This window comes from Pezoporus flaviventris, unplaced genomic scaffold (genome assembly GCF_033815535.1).
Source record: "Pezoporus flaviventris isolate CSIRO_AGI_PZ_B2104156 unplaced genomic scaffold, CSIRO_AGI_Pfla_v1 ptg000047l, whole genome shotgun sequence".
NCBI classification, from domain to species: domain Eukaryota; kingdom Metazoa; phylum Chordata; class Aves; order Psittaciformes; family Psittacidae; genus Pezoporus; species Pezoporus flaviventris.
In genome coordinates this window covers 7,521,332-7,540,320 of record NW_026892595.1, presented here as the reverse complement: position 1 = coordinate 7,540,320, position 18,989 = coordinate 7,521,332, and the positions used below count along the sequence as shown (strand labels likewise).

The 18,989-nt window shown below is 37.2% G+C and overlaps 1 protein-coding gene across 22 annotated transcripts in view; it reads left to right on the top strand.

Moving 5' to 3' along the window:
• Nucleotides 1-18,989, top strand: part of SVIL (supervillin) — a 114,677-nt gene that overhangs the window by 73,663 nt on the left and 22,025 nt on the right. For 12 of the 22 annotated variants that reach the window (XM_061468115.1, XM_061468112.1, XM_061468101.1 and 9 more), the window contains 6 exons: nt 1,378-1,597; nt 5,645-5,774; nt 9,892-9,969; nt 10,542-10,610; nt 16,271-16,421; nt 18,897-18,986. In XM_061468115.1, coding sequence (XP_061324099.1) covers nt 1,378-1,597; nt 5,645-5,774; nt 9,892-9,969; nt 10,542-10,610; nt 16,271-16,421; nt 18,897-18,986 — 738 coding nt within the window. The remainder of the gene's footprint in view (nt 1-1,377; nt 1,598-5,644; nt 5,775-9,891; nt 9,970-10,541; nt 10,611-16,270; nt 16,422-18,896; nt 18,987-18,989) is intronic. The other 10 variants (XM_061468120.1, XM_061468111.1, XM_061468122.1 and 7 more) reach the window with 5 other exon arrangements.

Here is an 18,989-nt window from a genome sequence, read left to right as displayed (position 1 = left end):
CTCATTCAGCAAACAGTGGTGTTTCTCTCCTTTTAAACATCATCATGTAATACATTATTATGACTGGTTATGTTTCATTCTTTTAGTACTTCTTAAAAGTAGAGAAATAACTGTGAAAACTTAAGTTTTACAAAAACAGTTTCTCTTTGTTATTATTTTAATTCTTCAGCCTTTAAAGATGGCTCAACTTTACTCATATTTTCTGATTTTGAAAGAAGTTTTGTTATACATTGAAATTAAGGTTTAGCCTTTCCTCTTTTGCCTTTGCCCTTGCCCTCCGAAATATTGAACAAATCAAACTTGCTGCTCTGGGTCAAATGTCTGCACTTAACTGTTGCCTTCTTGTGCATATATAGGTGTGTATTAATTGCATGCATACGTATATAGCTACTAGTTGATAGTTTTCACATAACTAATTTTGCAAAACCAGTATAATTTTCTCTACAATATAAGTAATTCTCAGAACAATTTCATTTCTGTATGCACAGCATAATTCAAACTTAATATGTAAACTCACCCGTCTATAAATAAAATGCTTTGGAAAGAATCAGTTATTATGGTCATTGCATAAAGCCTTCTATTCTCTTGAATTTAAGAAGGATGTTGTATTCGTCTTCTGTTTTATTATGATGGGGTACAAGACCACAGTACACTGTAGTGCTAGAAACATTTTTGTTTTCATCTTTTGAAGTTATTTTTAATTTAGTGGTCTTCAAACAAGCATAGGGAGGAAGCTATGATTCTGCCTGTATTACTCAACAGCAGTATCCATTCTATCCAATTAACCTTTTGGTGACTTCAGGGGAGACAGAAACTGGGATAAAACAGGAGCAGTCATGTTTCCTTAAGGATAACTGTAATGGTGCATTTATCTTTCATGAAAACAATTATTTTCTCTGGTTTAAAAAGCCCCAACACCCTCCTACAAAATAATACCTTTATTAATCTATTGAATGTCGTCTTACTGTGCTACTTATGTATTCAACTGCTTTACCAATATTTTTATTTCTTATTTGTGTCTGCTTCTCTTCTACTAGTCCTTTCCCTCCCCTCTTTCATCTGTCCATTTGTTTTCCTGTTGGTGTGATGACAGTAGCAGCAGTTTGTCCCTCATCCATATGAAGTTCAGAATTGTGTGTTGAACATATTGTGTGGCTTCATGTGAATTTCAGTCATGAATGGCCAGTCTATGCAGCAGATAATATTGCACAATTTATCTTTGTACTCTAGCTCAGCCAGAGGGTTTTTTATTCCTCTGTTAGGATAGCATGTAATGTGAATGTTAGAAACCAGATTTGCGGGTTCAATGTTAGTAATGTGAAATATGACTGAGAGTAGCACTAAGTCTAATTCAGCACTTCTCTTTTGAATGGGCAGACCATGCTGAGCCTACTTCTGAACTCACCAGCACATCAGCAATAAGAACAGTTTCACAAACCGCAGCTGTGGCATCTTGTAGACTGCAGGAGCTCTCCGAACAATTGGAAGGCAAATTGTATAAGAATTCCTGTGAGATGTTTTCTGTTGGAGAGAACAAAGCACAAACAGCTGAGGATGTCCTTGATAACTCTAGCAAAACGATGTCAATTAAGGAAAGGTACTGGAATTTCACTTTTTTTAAATTATCTCTAAATACAGTAATTAGGCTGGTGGTATAAAAAGCAGCTTTAAACCCGTTTCTGAAAAAGCTAAGCAGTGATTATTAGGCTTCATTATATGTCAAATGCTAACAACAGAAACATGAAGTTAATCTGCCTGACATGCTTATATAGCAGATGGTGGAACAAGAATTATTGTTCAAGGGAACATGTTAATCTGATTTTGAAGGAGCCACCTGAATAAGCAACAAGTAGTTCAGAAAATGAAAGCTGTAAAAATACATGTTCTAGTTACATTTATAAAAACACATGTATAAAAATACGTGTTGTAGTTACATTTATACTTGATGTGCTCAATATACTTCGCAAGGTTCTGATTCCAGTTATAACAAGTATAATGTGATCTTTTTTAAATAACCTGTTTGTCATTGGTCTATGGGAGTCTCTTTTAAATTAGTTGAGAACAGGGAGTGAGGGATAGACTGTGATGTTTCCTTCTCTACTTCAGAAATACACGGTTGCCATTTTGACTTCTGAGAACTTACTGTAGGGATTTTAGACAGGTGATAAGTTGAATGGGTTTGTGGGAGTATTAGAAATACTTTTCCAACCCAAGATCATTCTGATCTGAAACAAAATGTTACTGTCCGCACATGTGCAGACAGTAGGAGTTCATGGCTGGAGCTCCAACAGCTGCTGTATTACTTGTAAAAGTCATTCTAATTTAGTTAAAACTTTAAGAGTATAAGCTGAGTCCCAAACTGTAAACGGATCTGGTAGCAGTCCAGTAACTAAAGTTACAATTATTTGCTTCAAGTTGAAAAATAGGCATATTTTTACTTCACATTTTTTACAGTGAAGGCAGAACCAATAAATAAAAATAGCTGCCTGATTAAACTTTGACTGTGTAAAAGTATTCCCTCACTTGGTGAGGTGAGTGTGATATTAAGAACTCCTAACCATTTTATTTTTTTTTTTTTTAATTTTTAAACATGATTCCAAATCTTGCTTCTTAAATTAATATATTTCTAGGATGTATGCGAGTCCTCTTTATTGATAGAGCATCTCCAGTCCCTGTTATCCTCTTAACATGAAGAAGAGGGTGCAGGGACATCTACAACAGCTGTGCAGTCTCAGTCCCTTTTCTGAAGGATGTACTTACCTTTCTCAGTCTACTGTTGGTTTGTTTAAAGCAACCTTCATTATTAACTTGTGTTCTTTTCCCCTTCAGTAAATATTTCAAGTGTCTAGGTAGATAAGGATTAAGACCAATAACTTCTGGTTTATAGGTGGTAAATGACGAGTCTGCCCTGATTCTTGTGGGGAAAAAGAGGTGGGAGGGAAGATCCAAGTATTAGCAGCTGTTTCAGTCCTAAATTTAAAGTTTTGGTTGAGTTGATCTCTTGGGTAACTGATGTTAGGCCTCCAAGACTGTCTAATCAGTCTCAAAGCTGACAGAAGAAAATACCTTCTGTCTTGTCAGAAATTTGTAGATTCTGATTCCACAAATGTCTGTAAATGGCAGGGCTGGTACCAAAATGTTTTGGCCTTCCAAAATACCACAGTAGTCTACTTCTTGGCCCAGAATTAAAAAAAAACCAAAAACCTACAACCAGTCATTTTCTTTTGCTTGGCTATAGCTGGTGCCAAGTATTCATAAACCTCAAAGAACATTTCTACTAAAAATTAACTATTAGACTTTGGATTTTTATTTTTTTTTCACCCCGTTTACATTCACTAACTTCATCTTCCCATCCAGTGGATCTTTCTGGCTGTGTCAGACATTCTTTCACCTTATGGAAGAACAGCTTTTCCACAGATGTAATGGTATTTGGGCAGGATGCATGCCTGCTGGTCTCGACAGAAGTGATTTTCCACAAAGACTTACTTCACTGAACTAATATTATCCTTGTGGAGTGAGTGTATGCCTGGCATTTTCAGAATTACCAATATTACATGGAAGAATGAAAATCATGATTTTTCAAGGAAGACAAGACACTCTCTTCTTCTGCAAACACACAGCTTGGAGGTGAGAGGGAGCAAAGGCTCATATATTTGAGTAGTTTTGGCTGTGTTTTGTCTTAGGCAGCCAGGGCTAATCCACTGATTGAGTGGTGGAAACCTTTTTTTGAATTGTCTTCCCTTCAGGAAGAGAAATGTCTTGGAAGACTTCAAATGGCACATCAGTTATGTGCAGCTACCTGTCTTTGTGTGTTTATGGAGACCAAAGTTGCTAGGCGGCCATCCAGTTAGCTCCACTTCAGAAGTCAGCTGCATGTCATGATCACCATTTAAAACAACCTACAGATAATTCTGATTTCTGTCAGACCTCTTAACCATTGTTCATTCCCTCTCAGGAGGAACCAAACCTAAACTGAATTTTCAACCTTTTTTTGATGTATGGATGCCAGAGCAAGAATTTCTTATGCAGGCTAGATTTCTGCACTCTTTTAACAGTCAGCTTCCTTTTTGTAGTTACTTATCTCATGTTGACCATTTTCTGCCTGATATGCTGAGCAGCTCTAGGCATTTAAAAAAAACCAAACAATTTAGGCCAAAGCTGACCAAAATGCTTTTCAGCTTCAGTTACTGCAGATCACTTCTAAGCAAAGCTGACCTAAGAGAACATCATACTGAAGATAATTCAACTGCACAGTAGCAATTCAGTCCCATCTTGATCTCCTCCACAGTTTCACACATGCATAGATGCACTCCAGAAGATTAGTTCTGGGCAGTGAAATCTTGCATACACTTTGGAAACAGTGACCATGGTCTCAGCTCCTTATTGTGAGCTCTTCTCAACCCTATTCATCCCATGCTATGAGGTATGAAGCAATCAGGCAATGTGAAGTCTGCCAGCGCTGCCTACCTGGGCAGGAAGAAAGGAAAATAACTGCTTTCTCAAATACTAACATTCTTACTGTCATTGTATTCTGTGGGTTTACCATTTTCTGCATTTTCAATTCTTCTCAAATGACTGCCTCAGGACCAATTGGTTGTCCTTGAATAGGCCAGTAGTATGGTTGCACCCCTTGATTTTTGCAGGAAGGAGCTGCCTGAAACTTGACTTCTGGCTACACCTATTCAGTCCTACCCTTTCCTTCTCCTCAGTTTCAAGACAAGACTTTTACTGTGAGGGTAACAGTAATCACATCTCTATAAAGGCATCTTGTCATCAAAATAGGTTTAACTGCTGAACCTCTTTGAATATAATAGGGTTAAAGGTTTTGTATAATCCTGACTGAAATGCCCTAGATCAAAGAAAGTAATGTAGTAAAACAATTCAAAAAAATTACTTAGTGGACATCCTTTAAATTATTTTAATCTTGCAGATAGGTTTCAGGGTGGCAGTGTAGTTAGCACCAAGTTGCTGCTACATTGGCAGTATTGATCTGCATCACAGCAATGCCTGAGCTAAGCATGGAGGTACTAAGTGATCCTTAGGAGTCTGGTAGTAACCTCAGTCACTGGAGTTGTAGTGAAAGCAGTAGCAGTAGCCTGATGAGATCTAATTTGTGGGTGCCTGTTGTATAGACCTCTTTCTTCTTGGCTTTTAATGAAAATAATTTTTTAAATCTTTTTTTAATGAGTGCAATAAAAGACCAAAGGTAGGATTCATCTTACTAACTTTGGACATCTACAGTGTAAGCATCCATAACTGAGCTAGCCACTCTCTGTGTCTTATTGACAGAAGGGAGGGGAAAAAAATAGTGATTAACCTAATTATATATATATATATTCAGGATGATCTGCATTGTATCTTTTTCGCCCTTGACTGTATTGGCAATTTCCACTGACTACACAAATTAACTGGGGTGTGTGTCTCAGATCTAGATGTCTGTATTTTGACAGATGATTCAACATGTTCAGTAAAGACTTGGTGTTCAGTTGTGAGCTTTGTATTATGTTTATGAAATGTAAATAACTAGTTAATGTTCGAAAACTGAATTTCAAATTCTCTTGAATGTAGCATTAGTGAAAGGGTATCTTTTGAGGATAACAAATACAGTGTTTAAAGCTAACTGCTGGCATGGCTTTTATTCTAGGTTGGCATTATTGAAGAAGAGTGGTGAAGAAGATTGGAAGAGCAGGCTCAGCAAAAAGCAGGAGTATGCAAAAGTGTCTGTCACTGATCGTAACACACAGATGCAAGAAGTTGAGCAGCTGTTGAAGAAGGTAACTCTATCCTTGTTTGGAAGAAACATCTTGAAGCGCTTCAGCTTTTTGAAGATGCATCCAACTAGATGGGCATGCCTAACATTAGCTACTAGCTCTTGTTATTCCTCTTGTTGTTAGGCTTGGTTAAAAAACAGTTCTCCCAACATGAGAGCTCTTTAAAAGAGAATGTCTTCACTGTCTTGGGACATGCAATATTGGTTGCAGTGGTTTTACATCAACAGATTATGAATACGTTAAGTGGGCTTGTAAGGCTTCTAGAATACTTACAGGTATAATGATTTAAGCCTTTACACCTCAGTGAAATTGGCTTAAGACTTTAATTTCAGGTGTTATCTTTAGTATAGGTGAGCTTGAAAAATTTCAGATTCCTAAATCTGTGTTGTCTGTGCATATACCTTTGTTTTAGCAGTAATTTTGGATCCTAGAAACATTGAAGAAATGCAGCTACCAAAGCATTCATGAGCCATTTGGCTGCTGGTTATCTTGCACAATCTTTGGCGTTTGCAGATAGCCAAAACCATCTGGACAAGGATTTTACCTGTCTTGTCAGCGTTAGTGAATAGTAGGAGATGGATAGATAGATAGATAGAAAGGTGTAGAGGAAACAAAAGTCCACATCACTAGCACACTCTGGCTATGTCTATGCACGTGTAAGTTATGTTGCCCAGCAGCAAGAGTGGATCTGTAAAGCAGAAGGATTACTGATAAGGAACCGCTACTATGCCATATTTGCTTGTTTTGCTTCAATATAGTTTCGCCTCAGGCTACATTTAGTCTGCTCCTGTGGCCTGACTGCTGTTAGCAGCCGCTGTGGATTACATGGGAATCCAGGAGTGCGTTTCAGGGCTTAGTTTGATCTAGAAATCTCTGCATTCTGCCGTGTGAACCGAAGTACGAGAAGTGAGGATGACAGGGAGGTTTGCTTCAAAATGGACTGCTGGTTTAAACTACAGGACTAATGTAGACTTGCTTCCCTTCTGAGTCTAGTATTTTGAAAATGACAGTGTCAGATAAAATAGGCCATTTCAAAAGCCTTTAAATTTGAAGGAGTATTTTCACAGAGGACAAGTGAAGACAAAATTTGTGTTATAAATTTTACCAGTGGGGACAGAAATCTTTGGATGCAGTTATTTAGCTGTTAAAATGATGCTTCTATTAAATACTAGAGGCAAACAATAACAAAGAGTCTCTCGTCCATCAATATATTACAAGTAAGGAGTTGTTAGTCTGTCATTACTGAGGTTAAATTGAGGATGTAGTTATTGAACATGTGGCTTAATGGTTCTGTGTTAACTGGGCAGAAAAACAAGAAAGCTGAATTTAGCAGTTTGGATTTAAGGGTTTGTTTTGGTTTTGCCCTGTGAACTTGCTCAAAAATCCAGTTGCAAGTTTGAAAGATGTCCTAAAGCAAAAATAGTTTCAGCAATGAAAGCAAAATTGCAGTCACATTTTTAACAGGCTTGTCTACGAAATGACAACTGTTGAGATCAGGTAACAAATGTACTCCAGCTAAAGACAATGGAGTTCAGAAAAACCTTTAAGCAGCTGCCAAGATTTAGGCAGACAAAACCTTTGTTCTCTCTTCTCATTCCCCAGCACTCATATCCCTCCTGCTGTATTACCATGTGTGCTTAGACTTCACTCAGGGTAGCACAAGTTAGGCTTTTAAAGCAAGTAAGCGAGCTTGAACAGTACAAGCTCGAAGTAAGAATGCTAGCAGTGGGAGTTCCTGTGACACTGGGTCACCCACTCTGTTGGTTCATGTTAGCTCTTGGCTATTTAGAGCCTAAAACAAAGGATTTGCCTGTCTGCCAATGGGTGAAATCTTGGATGTGTAAGAAAAAAATGTCAGTCTTGTTAGATACACAACTCCCTACACTGTGTTAATATTTGTGATGCTGATTCATTATCTGATACATGATAAAAATAATGTAAAGCTTCACTAATTTAACCACAGTTCTTGTAACACACTGTGTCAGCTGCCCTTACATCTGGAAATACTATTCTTGATAATTAAGCAATGTGACGGTTATCATCCTTTGAGGACCGTGAAGCAGTGTGCCACTGAAGTCTCTGTTTGTAAAAGAGCTTTGAGACTACAATGTACTTTAGAATCTTAGTACTTTCTGTTGCTGGATTGCTATAAAAATGCAGGAATTGTACTGATTACTGTGTTTTGAGCTAGTTAAAATACAATTTCCACACATGGCAGTCATGAATTGACAGCAAGGGTATGTAAACTTCTGTCATGCCCTGCTGGTTCAAAATGATGCCTGAAGTTTTTAGTTTCATTATGTCACTCCTGTTAATGTAGTCAGACACTTATTTAGGTTTTCTTGTGTGTGTATGTTATCTAACTTATTCTGGAGATTTGATTCTTCAAGCATAGCTGTTAAAATAGAAGTTATTAGAGTACATTTAGATTTCTAATAAACAGCAGAAGTTGAAAGATTCATACTCTTAATAAAATAGTTATTTTGAATAGTGTTCTTTGATCACTTCTACTCAAAATGCTTTTGCACAGTTGTCTACATGGTGAGATATTTCTTCAAATGTGTTATAGTCATTTATATGTAGGCTAAAGTGTAGAAACCCCATAAAATTCATGGAAAAGCTTGAGAGAGCAACCTCAAATGAGAAAAAAATAGGGCCTAAGGAATTAACTTGAGGAAATACAGAAGGGGGGAAGTTGAGATCTACTTTGAGGTCCAGCATCTGTTTTGATGATTGCTGTACATAGGAGGATAATTTGTTGGAAGCTGTGAAACTTATTAAATTATCATGTGTATGGTAAAACATACTTGGACAATTCAAAGAATAGCTCTAACACAAGGGGAACAACTGTACACTGAGGAATGTCGTTGGGGAAAAAAATCCCTTTTATTTGGAAAAATATTTTTGATTTAGTATACCTCTATTTATCATCTTAGGTTGGATGGAAGACTTCCAGTTTTAGGGGTTTCTTTCATGGGTAGAAAAATTAACTAACTTTAAAATCCCACCTTAGTATTAAAATAGTAAAATTTACTGGAATGAAAATTCCTGGTTTATAGTCAGACACTTTTAACAGAGTCCCTGATAAATATGATTACCAGCTGCATTGCAGTCAATGTTAAAGCAGTGAATGACATTTGAAATGCACTTAATTCTTACAGCAAGTTCAAACTGCAGGTCAGCAGTGGTGTTAAAGGCTAAGGCTAAACATTCAATTCGAAACTACTCAGAGAGGAAGTATATGAAAGTCTTAAAAGGGGGTAAGCCCTTAATAAGTGACCTTTAGGGAAAATATCAGTCTCTTGCTGTGGTAATTTGGATGGATAAAAAGTTTCACCTATTTCATATGTGGCATCCACCAAGTGCTCATATCCAGTTCTAATCAAAGCTGAAAATACTTGCTAGGATTCATTTTGAGCCACTCTAATGAGCTGCATTTACCCATATTGTGAAGAGAATGCAATGTGGAACAAATGTGTTCCACATTTGCTTTAAACTATAGAAAGGAAGAAGAATTACAACTGATAAAGCCATGTCTAATCAGCTTTGGGTAAGCCCAGCTCTGAAGCAGGGTTATTTGTAGGCTTCAGAATGGTGAACCCACCTTCGCTGAGTGCTGTGAGCTAAGCAATTCCCTCCAGATGGCTTTTGAGTATCCCATTTTTAGTAAGCATTCTTTCTGTTCATCCAGAGAATAGATGGCTTGTTACTGAGCAAGATCTGATTAAATTTATAGCAGAATTATTCACGTTGTGGTTGACATGGTTCATCAATTTAATGGTGCATGAAAGCAGGGACATAATTTTTTTCAGCATATGAAAAGTGCATTTTTCTGGCTGTGCTGTTTTGTTCTGTGTTGAGTTGTAGTGATACTGTTGCTAACTTGTTTAATTCCTGCATGGAATGGCTTTGGTAAACATGCTGTTGTGTTGTTTCTATTCTCTGGCTTTCCAATAGGAGAAACATTTCCAGAAGATTAAAAGATTCAGATTTACTTCATCTTAAGAAATTAGGAGAAGATGGGTTATGTATGCCCCATCTCCATTTCTGATAGTCCAGTCCTCTTCTGACAGTACAGTACTATTCTAATTCCTTTGCTTTGCTTCTGTCCTTGTCATAGGAACCTGTATATGCTTCTACTTACTCTCCCGTTATACCTGCTCTCCATAAATTTCATCCTTTTCTACCTATTAATCAGGTGAGGAAAAGTCTGCACAAATTAAATGCTCAACAATTTCAAGTAAGCACATTTTGACAGGTTTTGTTGGTTTTTTTTTTTACATGAGAAATTAATGATCCTCTTAAGTGATTAACCAGCTTAGTAAATGCTCTGTTAAAGAAACATAGTATTAGGCCCCTATGCTTTGAAGTCTTCTTCATATCCATTCTGCTACTGTTTCTATTATGGTTGCTTTTCTAAAAATTCTGTATCTGTTGGACTATATAGATGAGGAAGTAAATAAAGGAGGCATTATTGCATTCATTATAAAATGCAAAAAAAAAACTTGCACATTTTTAATAAAAGCAATATGTAACTGCACAGCATTTATTCTAGCACAAAATGCCATGTACCCCTGACTTCTCTATAAGTATCGTGCATATACAATGTAAGGCATAAAATCATCTAATTTATTGACTACTTTTCTTAAGAGGTGACTTTCCTATAGTGATTTTCCCTAGTCCCTGTCTAAACAATTTTTGCCTTTGCTCATCCTGCTTCTATTCTTTGACTGTCCCATCTTCCTGCTTCTCTCTCTTTCTTCCTTAAAGGTGTGTAGTACTAGTTTGAAAGAATCAAGCTCTCTGATTTCTGATGAACGTCATCCTTGGAGATGGAAGGTGAAATGCTATATAAACTTCCTATTTAATTATTGGAGGGAGGACTAAGAAAATTACATTAGTATCTAAGATGCACATTTCCAAAGCAACATGTGGCAACAGTAAACTTTGAGTTTGCTTCAGAATAGAGTTCTTGCTGCTGTTCAGGATGTTAGAGAAGCTTCAAGTGTTCCTTAAAATCATGTCCATACCTCTGCAATTCCATCATAAACAATTTGAAGAACTTATGAAGAACTAATAGATAATGAGAAATATAAACTTTTTTTTGCTAGAGCTACATAACAGAGTTGCCTTTGAGCAGAAGCAGAATACCGGATCTTGATCTGAGCAAACAGAGCCTGTTTCACATGATCGGAGGTAAAAACAGCTAAGGCAGGAGTGGGCAAAGAAAGAAGTTGGAAGAAAAACATGACAAAACAGGGAGAGTTCACTGAAAGGTCTATGCAAATCTAATCCTGGTTTATTCCAGCTCCTTGTCCCTTGGCTTCCAGCTCACATCTGTGATTCTAGGACTATAAGGAATCCATTGGGTTCTTTATTCCCATACAGAATACAGTGTATGTTGCATGTGGGGAACATTCTGACCAGCATGCATAATAGCAGTGAATTCAAGGGATTGATACTCACTGCTGAAACAGAGGATGATGATTATGGCAGAGGCTATTCAAACTACAATAGAAGTTTCAAGTACTGATATTTACTGTTTCCACATTCATTTTCATAGCTGTCTTTGAGCACGATCATTTACTCCGATTTTTGGGGTTTGTTTTTTCTTTTTTTTTTAATTAAAAATTCAATTTGGGGCTAGCAACTGAAAAGCGTTACTTCTCTGTAAGCTCTGGATTTAAGATAGCTGTATTATTTACTTCAGATAACCTATTAATTCTGTTGTGACAGGATTCACCAGCTGTATGTATCTAGAAGGTAAATATGCAGTTTAACTTAATAACATAGTATCCCTCCACTAGTGAGAGGAGGCCCTCCAATGGGCTGTTCATCCCATCTGTTTTAAAAGTGGAAAACCCGATGGTGAGCTACATCCTGCTCTCTTAGAAAGCTGCTTCCTTCTAGCACAGTGCCAAGGTGCGTACAGATTTGTTTGGGATGCTTCTGGCACAATTAGTCATTTTTTTGTTTTCAATAAACACAAGTTGGGTATATCCTATTTTGCTCAAACCAATTTTGAACCCATTTGCATTTGAGTTTTCTCCATATAACAAGACCCATATAAAATTGGAGAAGAAAATAATGCAGAAACTATGTCATAGTTGTATAACTGTTGGATTCTCTTTGTGCCTTTTTTTTTTTTTTGTCTTAGGAGCCTAAACTAGAGAAGTTACTTGTTTGAAAAAGCAAATAGATACTTTTAGGATTATTCTTTTATATAATTTATAACATTGGTTTTAAATGGATTCCCTTTTTGCAAAATGTATTTTTTATATTCATTCTTGGTTTGACTTCCCCATGTGGGGCACTCAATCTCTGACATAGAAAACCATAAATTCTCTTATTTCTTGCATTAGAAAACCAAAACAAACCCCAAACAACAAACCCGCATGCTTACAGACCACTCTCAGCTGTGTTCTTGCAAGCTAAACGGGACACTGCTTGGACTGAAAAAATGTATGGTATGAAATGGGGCATTGCTGGGATGTGAGCCTTTCTGTAGCATGAACTGATGCTACAAACACAGTGGAATGCCTGTGCATACCCTCAAGAAATGTGTCACAGAAAAGACCAGTTTCATCATCCAATTTAACCATCTGGTGGGGAAAAAAGTAATCCCTGGTTCTAATTGTTCTTGCATCAGGTCTAAAACTCCTTCTGAGACTTAAACATGCAGTCTTTGTTCCAGGCTGTCAACATACAGAAAATAATTCACTGCAATATTAAGTATTTTTTCATTTGGAATTATTCTTGCTGGGTAAAGCTTAACTCTTGACCCTCTCTTCAGTAAAAATGCATACTCATCTGATTTAATCTGAGGTCGATTTTTTTTCAAATCTTGAAAAAATATTGTATCTCTTTCCTTGAAACCTTGTCAGCATTGTGAATATAAGTGTAGAGGCTGGAGATGGGTGAGCTATTGCAGTACAGATTATCTGCTCAGAGCAACTTTGGTTCCATGGGAATTTTTTCTCATCTGTTTCAGTCTTTTTGCATTTTTTCCCCTTTTCAAATAACATTTCTCTTAAAAGCCTAGTTTATTAGATTTTTCGGATAACCTTCCCCCTCACCACCCTGTTTCCAGTCTATGTGATCATTTTTTCATCACTCTTCTGTCTGTTGGTCTCATCCTGAGGGTTTTCTCAGCAGAACCATATCCTTTTAACATGTGCAAGTAAACATTTTGTTCAAAGTTGGGGTGAGTCGGTTCACTGCATGGCTTTTCTCTGTTTAAAAATAATTTTTCAGTCAGTTAACTAGTTTGCAGCCTGTAAGCTGCACTAATATTTTTATATTGCTCAAAAAAACCCCTCGGAATATCATCTGTGATTAAATCAAATATATTAAAGAAATCAAAGATAACTGTGTTAACATATTTAATCATACTTGAGCTCATCAAACTTACCATTTTGATTAAACCTGTTTTCCATAATGCCATGTGGAATAGCATTAATTATGCTCCTGTGCTTTGATTCTTCACTGATTGTCTTCCAGGCGCTCATGGAAGTGTAACTGCTGTAACAACACATTGCTTGTGTGACCTGTACCTGTATGCTTCAATTTTACTTCTCAATATTGTCTCCATCTGAGTTTTTAATCAATCCTATACATTTTTCCATTTTTAAAAGCTTTTTTTTAAATTCACTGCTTGGTTTTTGGGGCATCTCCCATTCCAGTTATTTCGTGATGTTGGATACCAGTTCTTCTCATCCTTTTCCTTCACTTCATTTTATGAACTTATTATTTGTCTGAAATGAGATATAAATGAACATATGGATGTATTTTTCATGATAGATTAGAATGTTTCATTGAATGTAACCAGCTTTTATGTTGAATGGAAAAAATTGCATTGGACCTGTTGTCTTCCTAAGCTTTTTTTATTTTGTGGTTCTTGACACATTAATTCTTGTTTAGACTTTTTTATTGGGCTCTTTGGGTCCCATTATCAAAATGTCAGAGTTACAAATGGGAGATTTAATCTTCTTTCATATTTTTTCACTTGAAAGTAAAATTTGCACTTAAAATCTTGTCGAGCTTTACCTTTCTTGCCATATTTTCTTCCAGTTAGAGTGTGCTTCGAACAACTTATGTCTATTTTCAGTTTTGTTGGCTCATATTAGTTCTCCAACTATAGAAAATTACTCTTTCCTCTATTCGTCACATATACCTTTGTTTTTTCACCAGGACTGTAATGGCAAATTAAATGGGTTAGGGATTGCTTGGTGTCTATTCAGTTTATTTTATTTTTTTTTTTTTTTTTAGTTCATGTGTTCATTAACAGACGAAGCTGGGAGTCATCATGCATTAGGAAGAGATCTAATATGGAATTGCTCTGAGTTTTGTAATTTACACATCCAATCTGATTTAATTTTTTGGGGAACTCCAAAGATGTTTTGCCCAGTGGAACAGCTTGAAATCTTCCATTAAAAAAAGTTTGTTTCTGCTGTTAGACAGCTGATCTCCTTTGTCCTTTGGCACAGCTCCAGAATAATTTATGATGTTTCTCACAATTTACATGTGTAGCGATGAACGCACACACTTCTTACAGGTCTGTGTCTTCAGGATTTCCAGTAGCTCTGCAGACTCTGAAGCTTCAAGTATTTGCTGGAGACACAATTCAAAATCAAGCACCCTGTCACTTAAAAAAAAAGAAAAAAAAAAGGAAGGATCCATATGATTCTACTTCTTCCTGCCTCTCCATCACTTCCCCTCATACTGTAACGGAAGTCAGCATCCTCACTAAGTTAAATGTATTTGTTTTGTGTATGAAATTTCACTTGTGGTTTCATTAGGTATTTATTCATTTCCTGCCCACATCTCCTTTAGTATGTTGCTGTGGGCTTTTTCTACCCGTTGTTCATCCCAGAGGTGGCTGTGCTGACACTGGAATGGGTAGAGACTGGGTGAAGCAAACAGAGATTATTTCCAGTGTTTTTCTTCAGAGCATTCAGAGGCTTTTACAGATGAGGAAGCGATATTGAATAGACTTCCATCTTGTTATTTCTATGGAACATTTTGGAGTTCTAGGGAAAAACAGAGGTTTTTATCTTGATTACCATAACTTGTAGTCACAGTGTCTGGCTATCCAGCTATCTTTCCTAATGAACTGAGGGCAAGCATTACTATAGAAGGCTGCAGAGATACATGGAACTAGAGAAAGGAACGGAGGGCTCTCATGTCCTAGTACTTGTACAAGTCACTTCTTGGATTATCTTTACACTTACTGTGTTACTTACACTTACTGTGTTACTTTTATCCACTTACTGGTGGATACTGCTCTTGGTAAATGATGAAAGCTAGAAATCTCTATTTCAGTGTGTCCCCTGCAGTCAGAATTGTTTTTATAAAAAGTGACTGGTTTATTTAGCCTGATTTATTATTTTAAGAAAATAATAAATATCTGGATTTAGAGCTCTTCTTTGTATCTTGAAGGGAGAAGAGTGTTTACTTTGTGTTCATGAGCTTTAGTGTACTTTTTAATTTCCCCTCTGTGGTTGCATGAGCTAGAGCTGTGCTAAAGCATTAGATTTTCATGTGGTATTTCAATTCTGGCAGCTAGGTTGTGAAGCAAAATGACAAATAGCACACAACTTGGAAGTAATTCTAGAGTTGACAGTCGTGCACTAAAAATACTTTTATGCTCGATTTCTATGCAGTGTAATCCCTGAAATGTTGCTACTTTTTTAAGATAAGTGCACTGAAGCAGTATTTCTTTGGCCTGACCTGGCTTAAGCAAAATATGTAAATTCAGTTTCTTTCCTATGTAATGTATTGTCATCAATCTTTTGTGTTAGGTAGGAAGGCACGAAGATAGTCAATGCTCCTAGTTGCTTCTGATCACTCAGGCTGTTGGCTGTTACCCTCCAAAGCAAGCAAGAAAAGCTCAGAATGTCCTTTTAAAAAAAAAAAGGAGGAGGCAGGGGTATTGATCACAGTCATTGGAAAAGCACTCAGAAGAACAAGCTGACATACGAACAAAAATGAGCATCCCTGGAGAGATAAGGTTGCTAATCCTGCCTGGAGAATTGAGTTATCATAAGAGACTGATTCAGAAATCACCAGCTGAAGTTACACTTCTTCATTGTTATTCCCTGTGCCACCTACAGATTTGTGTACTTTAGAACATTTGCTGAAAGTCAGTTTAGTGATGTCACTAGTGTAGCAAGTCATGCTTCAAAAGAGCAAAGTCTAGAAAATTATGTACAGAGTAAATGGTTTCCTTTGCTTAGAGGGATGCCATTTGCCTTGTAGTTTCAAGAAATGTCAAAGAGCAGAGATCAAAATCTTAGCTTCAAAGTGTAATGGGGCAGCAAGACAATGAAGCTTCTCAGGATCAGGGTCACTAAGCTGTGTCTGATTTTACTTTACTAGTTTTCTTTCTGCTGTTCTTTTCCCTCTGCAGCTGGCAGTTGAAATGCTCAGTCAGTCTTTTGCTGAATCCTGGTCAGTTTACCTATTTTTTTAACATCTCTTTCTCCCTTCCCCCCAAAAAGCAGAGAATGGTAGATAACCAGGAGAGCCAAATGACCATTGAAGAAAGGAAACACCTGATTACCGCTCGAGAAGAAGCCTGGAAGTCTAAGGGTAAAGGAGCAGCCAATGACTCCACACAGTTCACTGTAGCTGGCCGAATGGTAAAAAAAGGTCAGTGATGAAATGATCCCAATATAAATAAGCCACTGCTTATCTGTCTAGTCAAAATAAAGTTAAGCTCGAGCTATGCAGAAACAGTATCCGTGTTTAGCAAGAGGAGGAGAACTATTTATCTTCAACTGAATATCATGTCATGAGGCTGTTCGCTCTAGCTTCTTTTGGCTGTTGGTATTTAATCCATTTTGGTCTATCCTGTTGCACTGCCACCCAGTTATTACTGGGCTCTGCCTGACCAGTGGTAGTCAATTACTTGAAGAGTCATGTGTTTCTTTTTTCCTTCTGATACAACTCAAAGTATACAATTGGATTATTCTTTCTTATTTATTCTGTAATAAATAAGAAATTTATTCTTTAATTAATTTAAAACCCAGGTGCACTGTCTAGAGAAAAGTTATGAAATCTGGTTGTTGCTGTTGCTGGCACTTCCCCGACTCCTAGGATCACTGGGAATATTTAGCAAACACATGTTATTTTTATGGATGCTGTTTTGGACAACAACTTGAAGTGTTGTGCTTGGCTGAAGAAGTCACTGAACAGATTTCTGCATAGAACCAGGGAGTAAAAATAACAAGGGAGCAATGTTGACATTTTGGGGATCTCTTGGACTCGGTCACTGTTTCCAGATGCAGTCATTCTTCTGAAGTGGACAGGAGTCTCTGAACTCTGGTAGAAACTTAGCTGTTCGTGCAGTGTGCCTGGGAAGATGATAGCTTTGGGAAGAAGTCATCTAAAATGATCTCCTGTGGTTAATGGAGACTAAATTTTGTTACAAGAACTTGGTTATTAAACACAACAACAGTGAACCTTAAGTTAAATGACAACCACAAAAATAAAAAAATCACTGTTTGTTGAGGGCAGTATTACAATAGGGAGTAACTCCATTTGCAGTTCAAGCCACATTCTGTTGGCTTTTGTTTTTGTTAATGGGAAAAGAAAAATACCTTGAAAGGATCACTTTAGGTGCCACGATCATTCATGTGGAGAAGGAAGGTAATCCAGTAGCAGTGGCATCAATAAAAGTAGCCCAAGTGGGATTTTATTCAGATGTGTGCTGGTTTTGTTCCCTAAAAGAATAAATTATCATGATGAATTTTTTTAATCTAAGAGATGATGAGAAATCAATACAAAATTAAATCTTTGTTATGTACGTGTGCACAGATGCTGTATTTTAATTGCTTCTTATGGCTGAAAATTTTTCAGTCCTAATTGAAAGGTGGTCCTTTAGTAACATCTGAAGCAATTCTCAATATGGTCTTGTGGATTAAGTCGTGGAAGAGCTGCTTAAGAGCTGTGTCCTCTCAAATACGCCTTGATGAAGGCTTTAGCGGTTGACTTAAAACCTGATGGAATTTTGAGTCTCTTGAGTAATGGGGGAAAAAAATTTGTTTGCGGTAAAGGTACTTGATTATATTCTAAATCTCTTAGCATTTGCCAATTATGACTTGCTAGGACTTGCAGTGAAGGTAGCTGAAATGTGGCTAGTATATACTCTCCCAGCACAATAATGGTTTAATCTGATCAGAATAACTGAAGGCTTAAATTTATGTAGCTCAGTAATTAGTAAGATATGCTAAGTGGAAAATAGATTATTAGAGGAAAGTTTAAATGTCAATTTTCCCATTTACTGAGCGTCCACGCAAGAAGAGGTAATAGATGCAATTCTTTGCTTTGATATACTTTTCTACCTAATAAAAACCGTGAAACCTATAGAGTGGCATTTCTCTTACTGGTGCAACATAGACTCACATTAAAAGAAGTAAACAAAAGTCATCTTATTTTATCCACTGGGTCCAAAATGATTTTTTTATTATTTTTGCTGAAAAGAATGGAGGAGAGTACAACAGAAGGAGGGAGCAGTGCTTGCTGTGATGGGGACAATGATTTCCACTTACATTTCCACGTGTTCTTAAAACATAGCAGGGCCCAAGAATTACCATTTCATCCAAGGACAGCGTTCACAGGTCAGATGCATCCAGCTATATATATTAGTAGAAGTGGGTTTAAATTAAAAAGGTGGCAGGGGAGTGAAGGTGCCAAGCAAATTCTTGGTGGTTTCCCTGCTAACCATATCTTTTTGTTCAAAACAGTTGCATGTTTTAAAATGTGGCATGTGGTAGAACTGGAGTCCAAAATGTAGACCAAGTGAACTGCTGCTCCCTTGAAAACAAGCAAAATGGCTGAATTCAAGAGGAAGTATGCATCTTGCGTTAGTGTGCTCACAGACACTTGGAAACAAAGTTTTGTTCTTGTGACTGGGACAATTTATGAGGCTGCTGTTGATATAAGAAGAAAGCAGGGCAGTCACACTGCCATCCCTAATACAGCAGGGATATAGTGGAGGCCATGGAAGAATGAGGGACTGTACAAAGTGGCCAGCACTTTCCCTAAATAGCTCCCCTTGAGATCATTGTTGGAAACGTGGCCTGACCTAGGACTGTATTTCCTGTGTTCTGTGTTCTTATGCAGGCCTAGCTTCTCCAAGTGCACTAACACCAGTAGCATCCCCTTTCAGTAACCGGCAGAAGTCTACCACTCCAGTTACAAAGCCCTTGGAAGGTG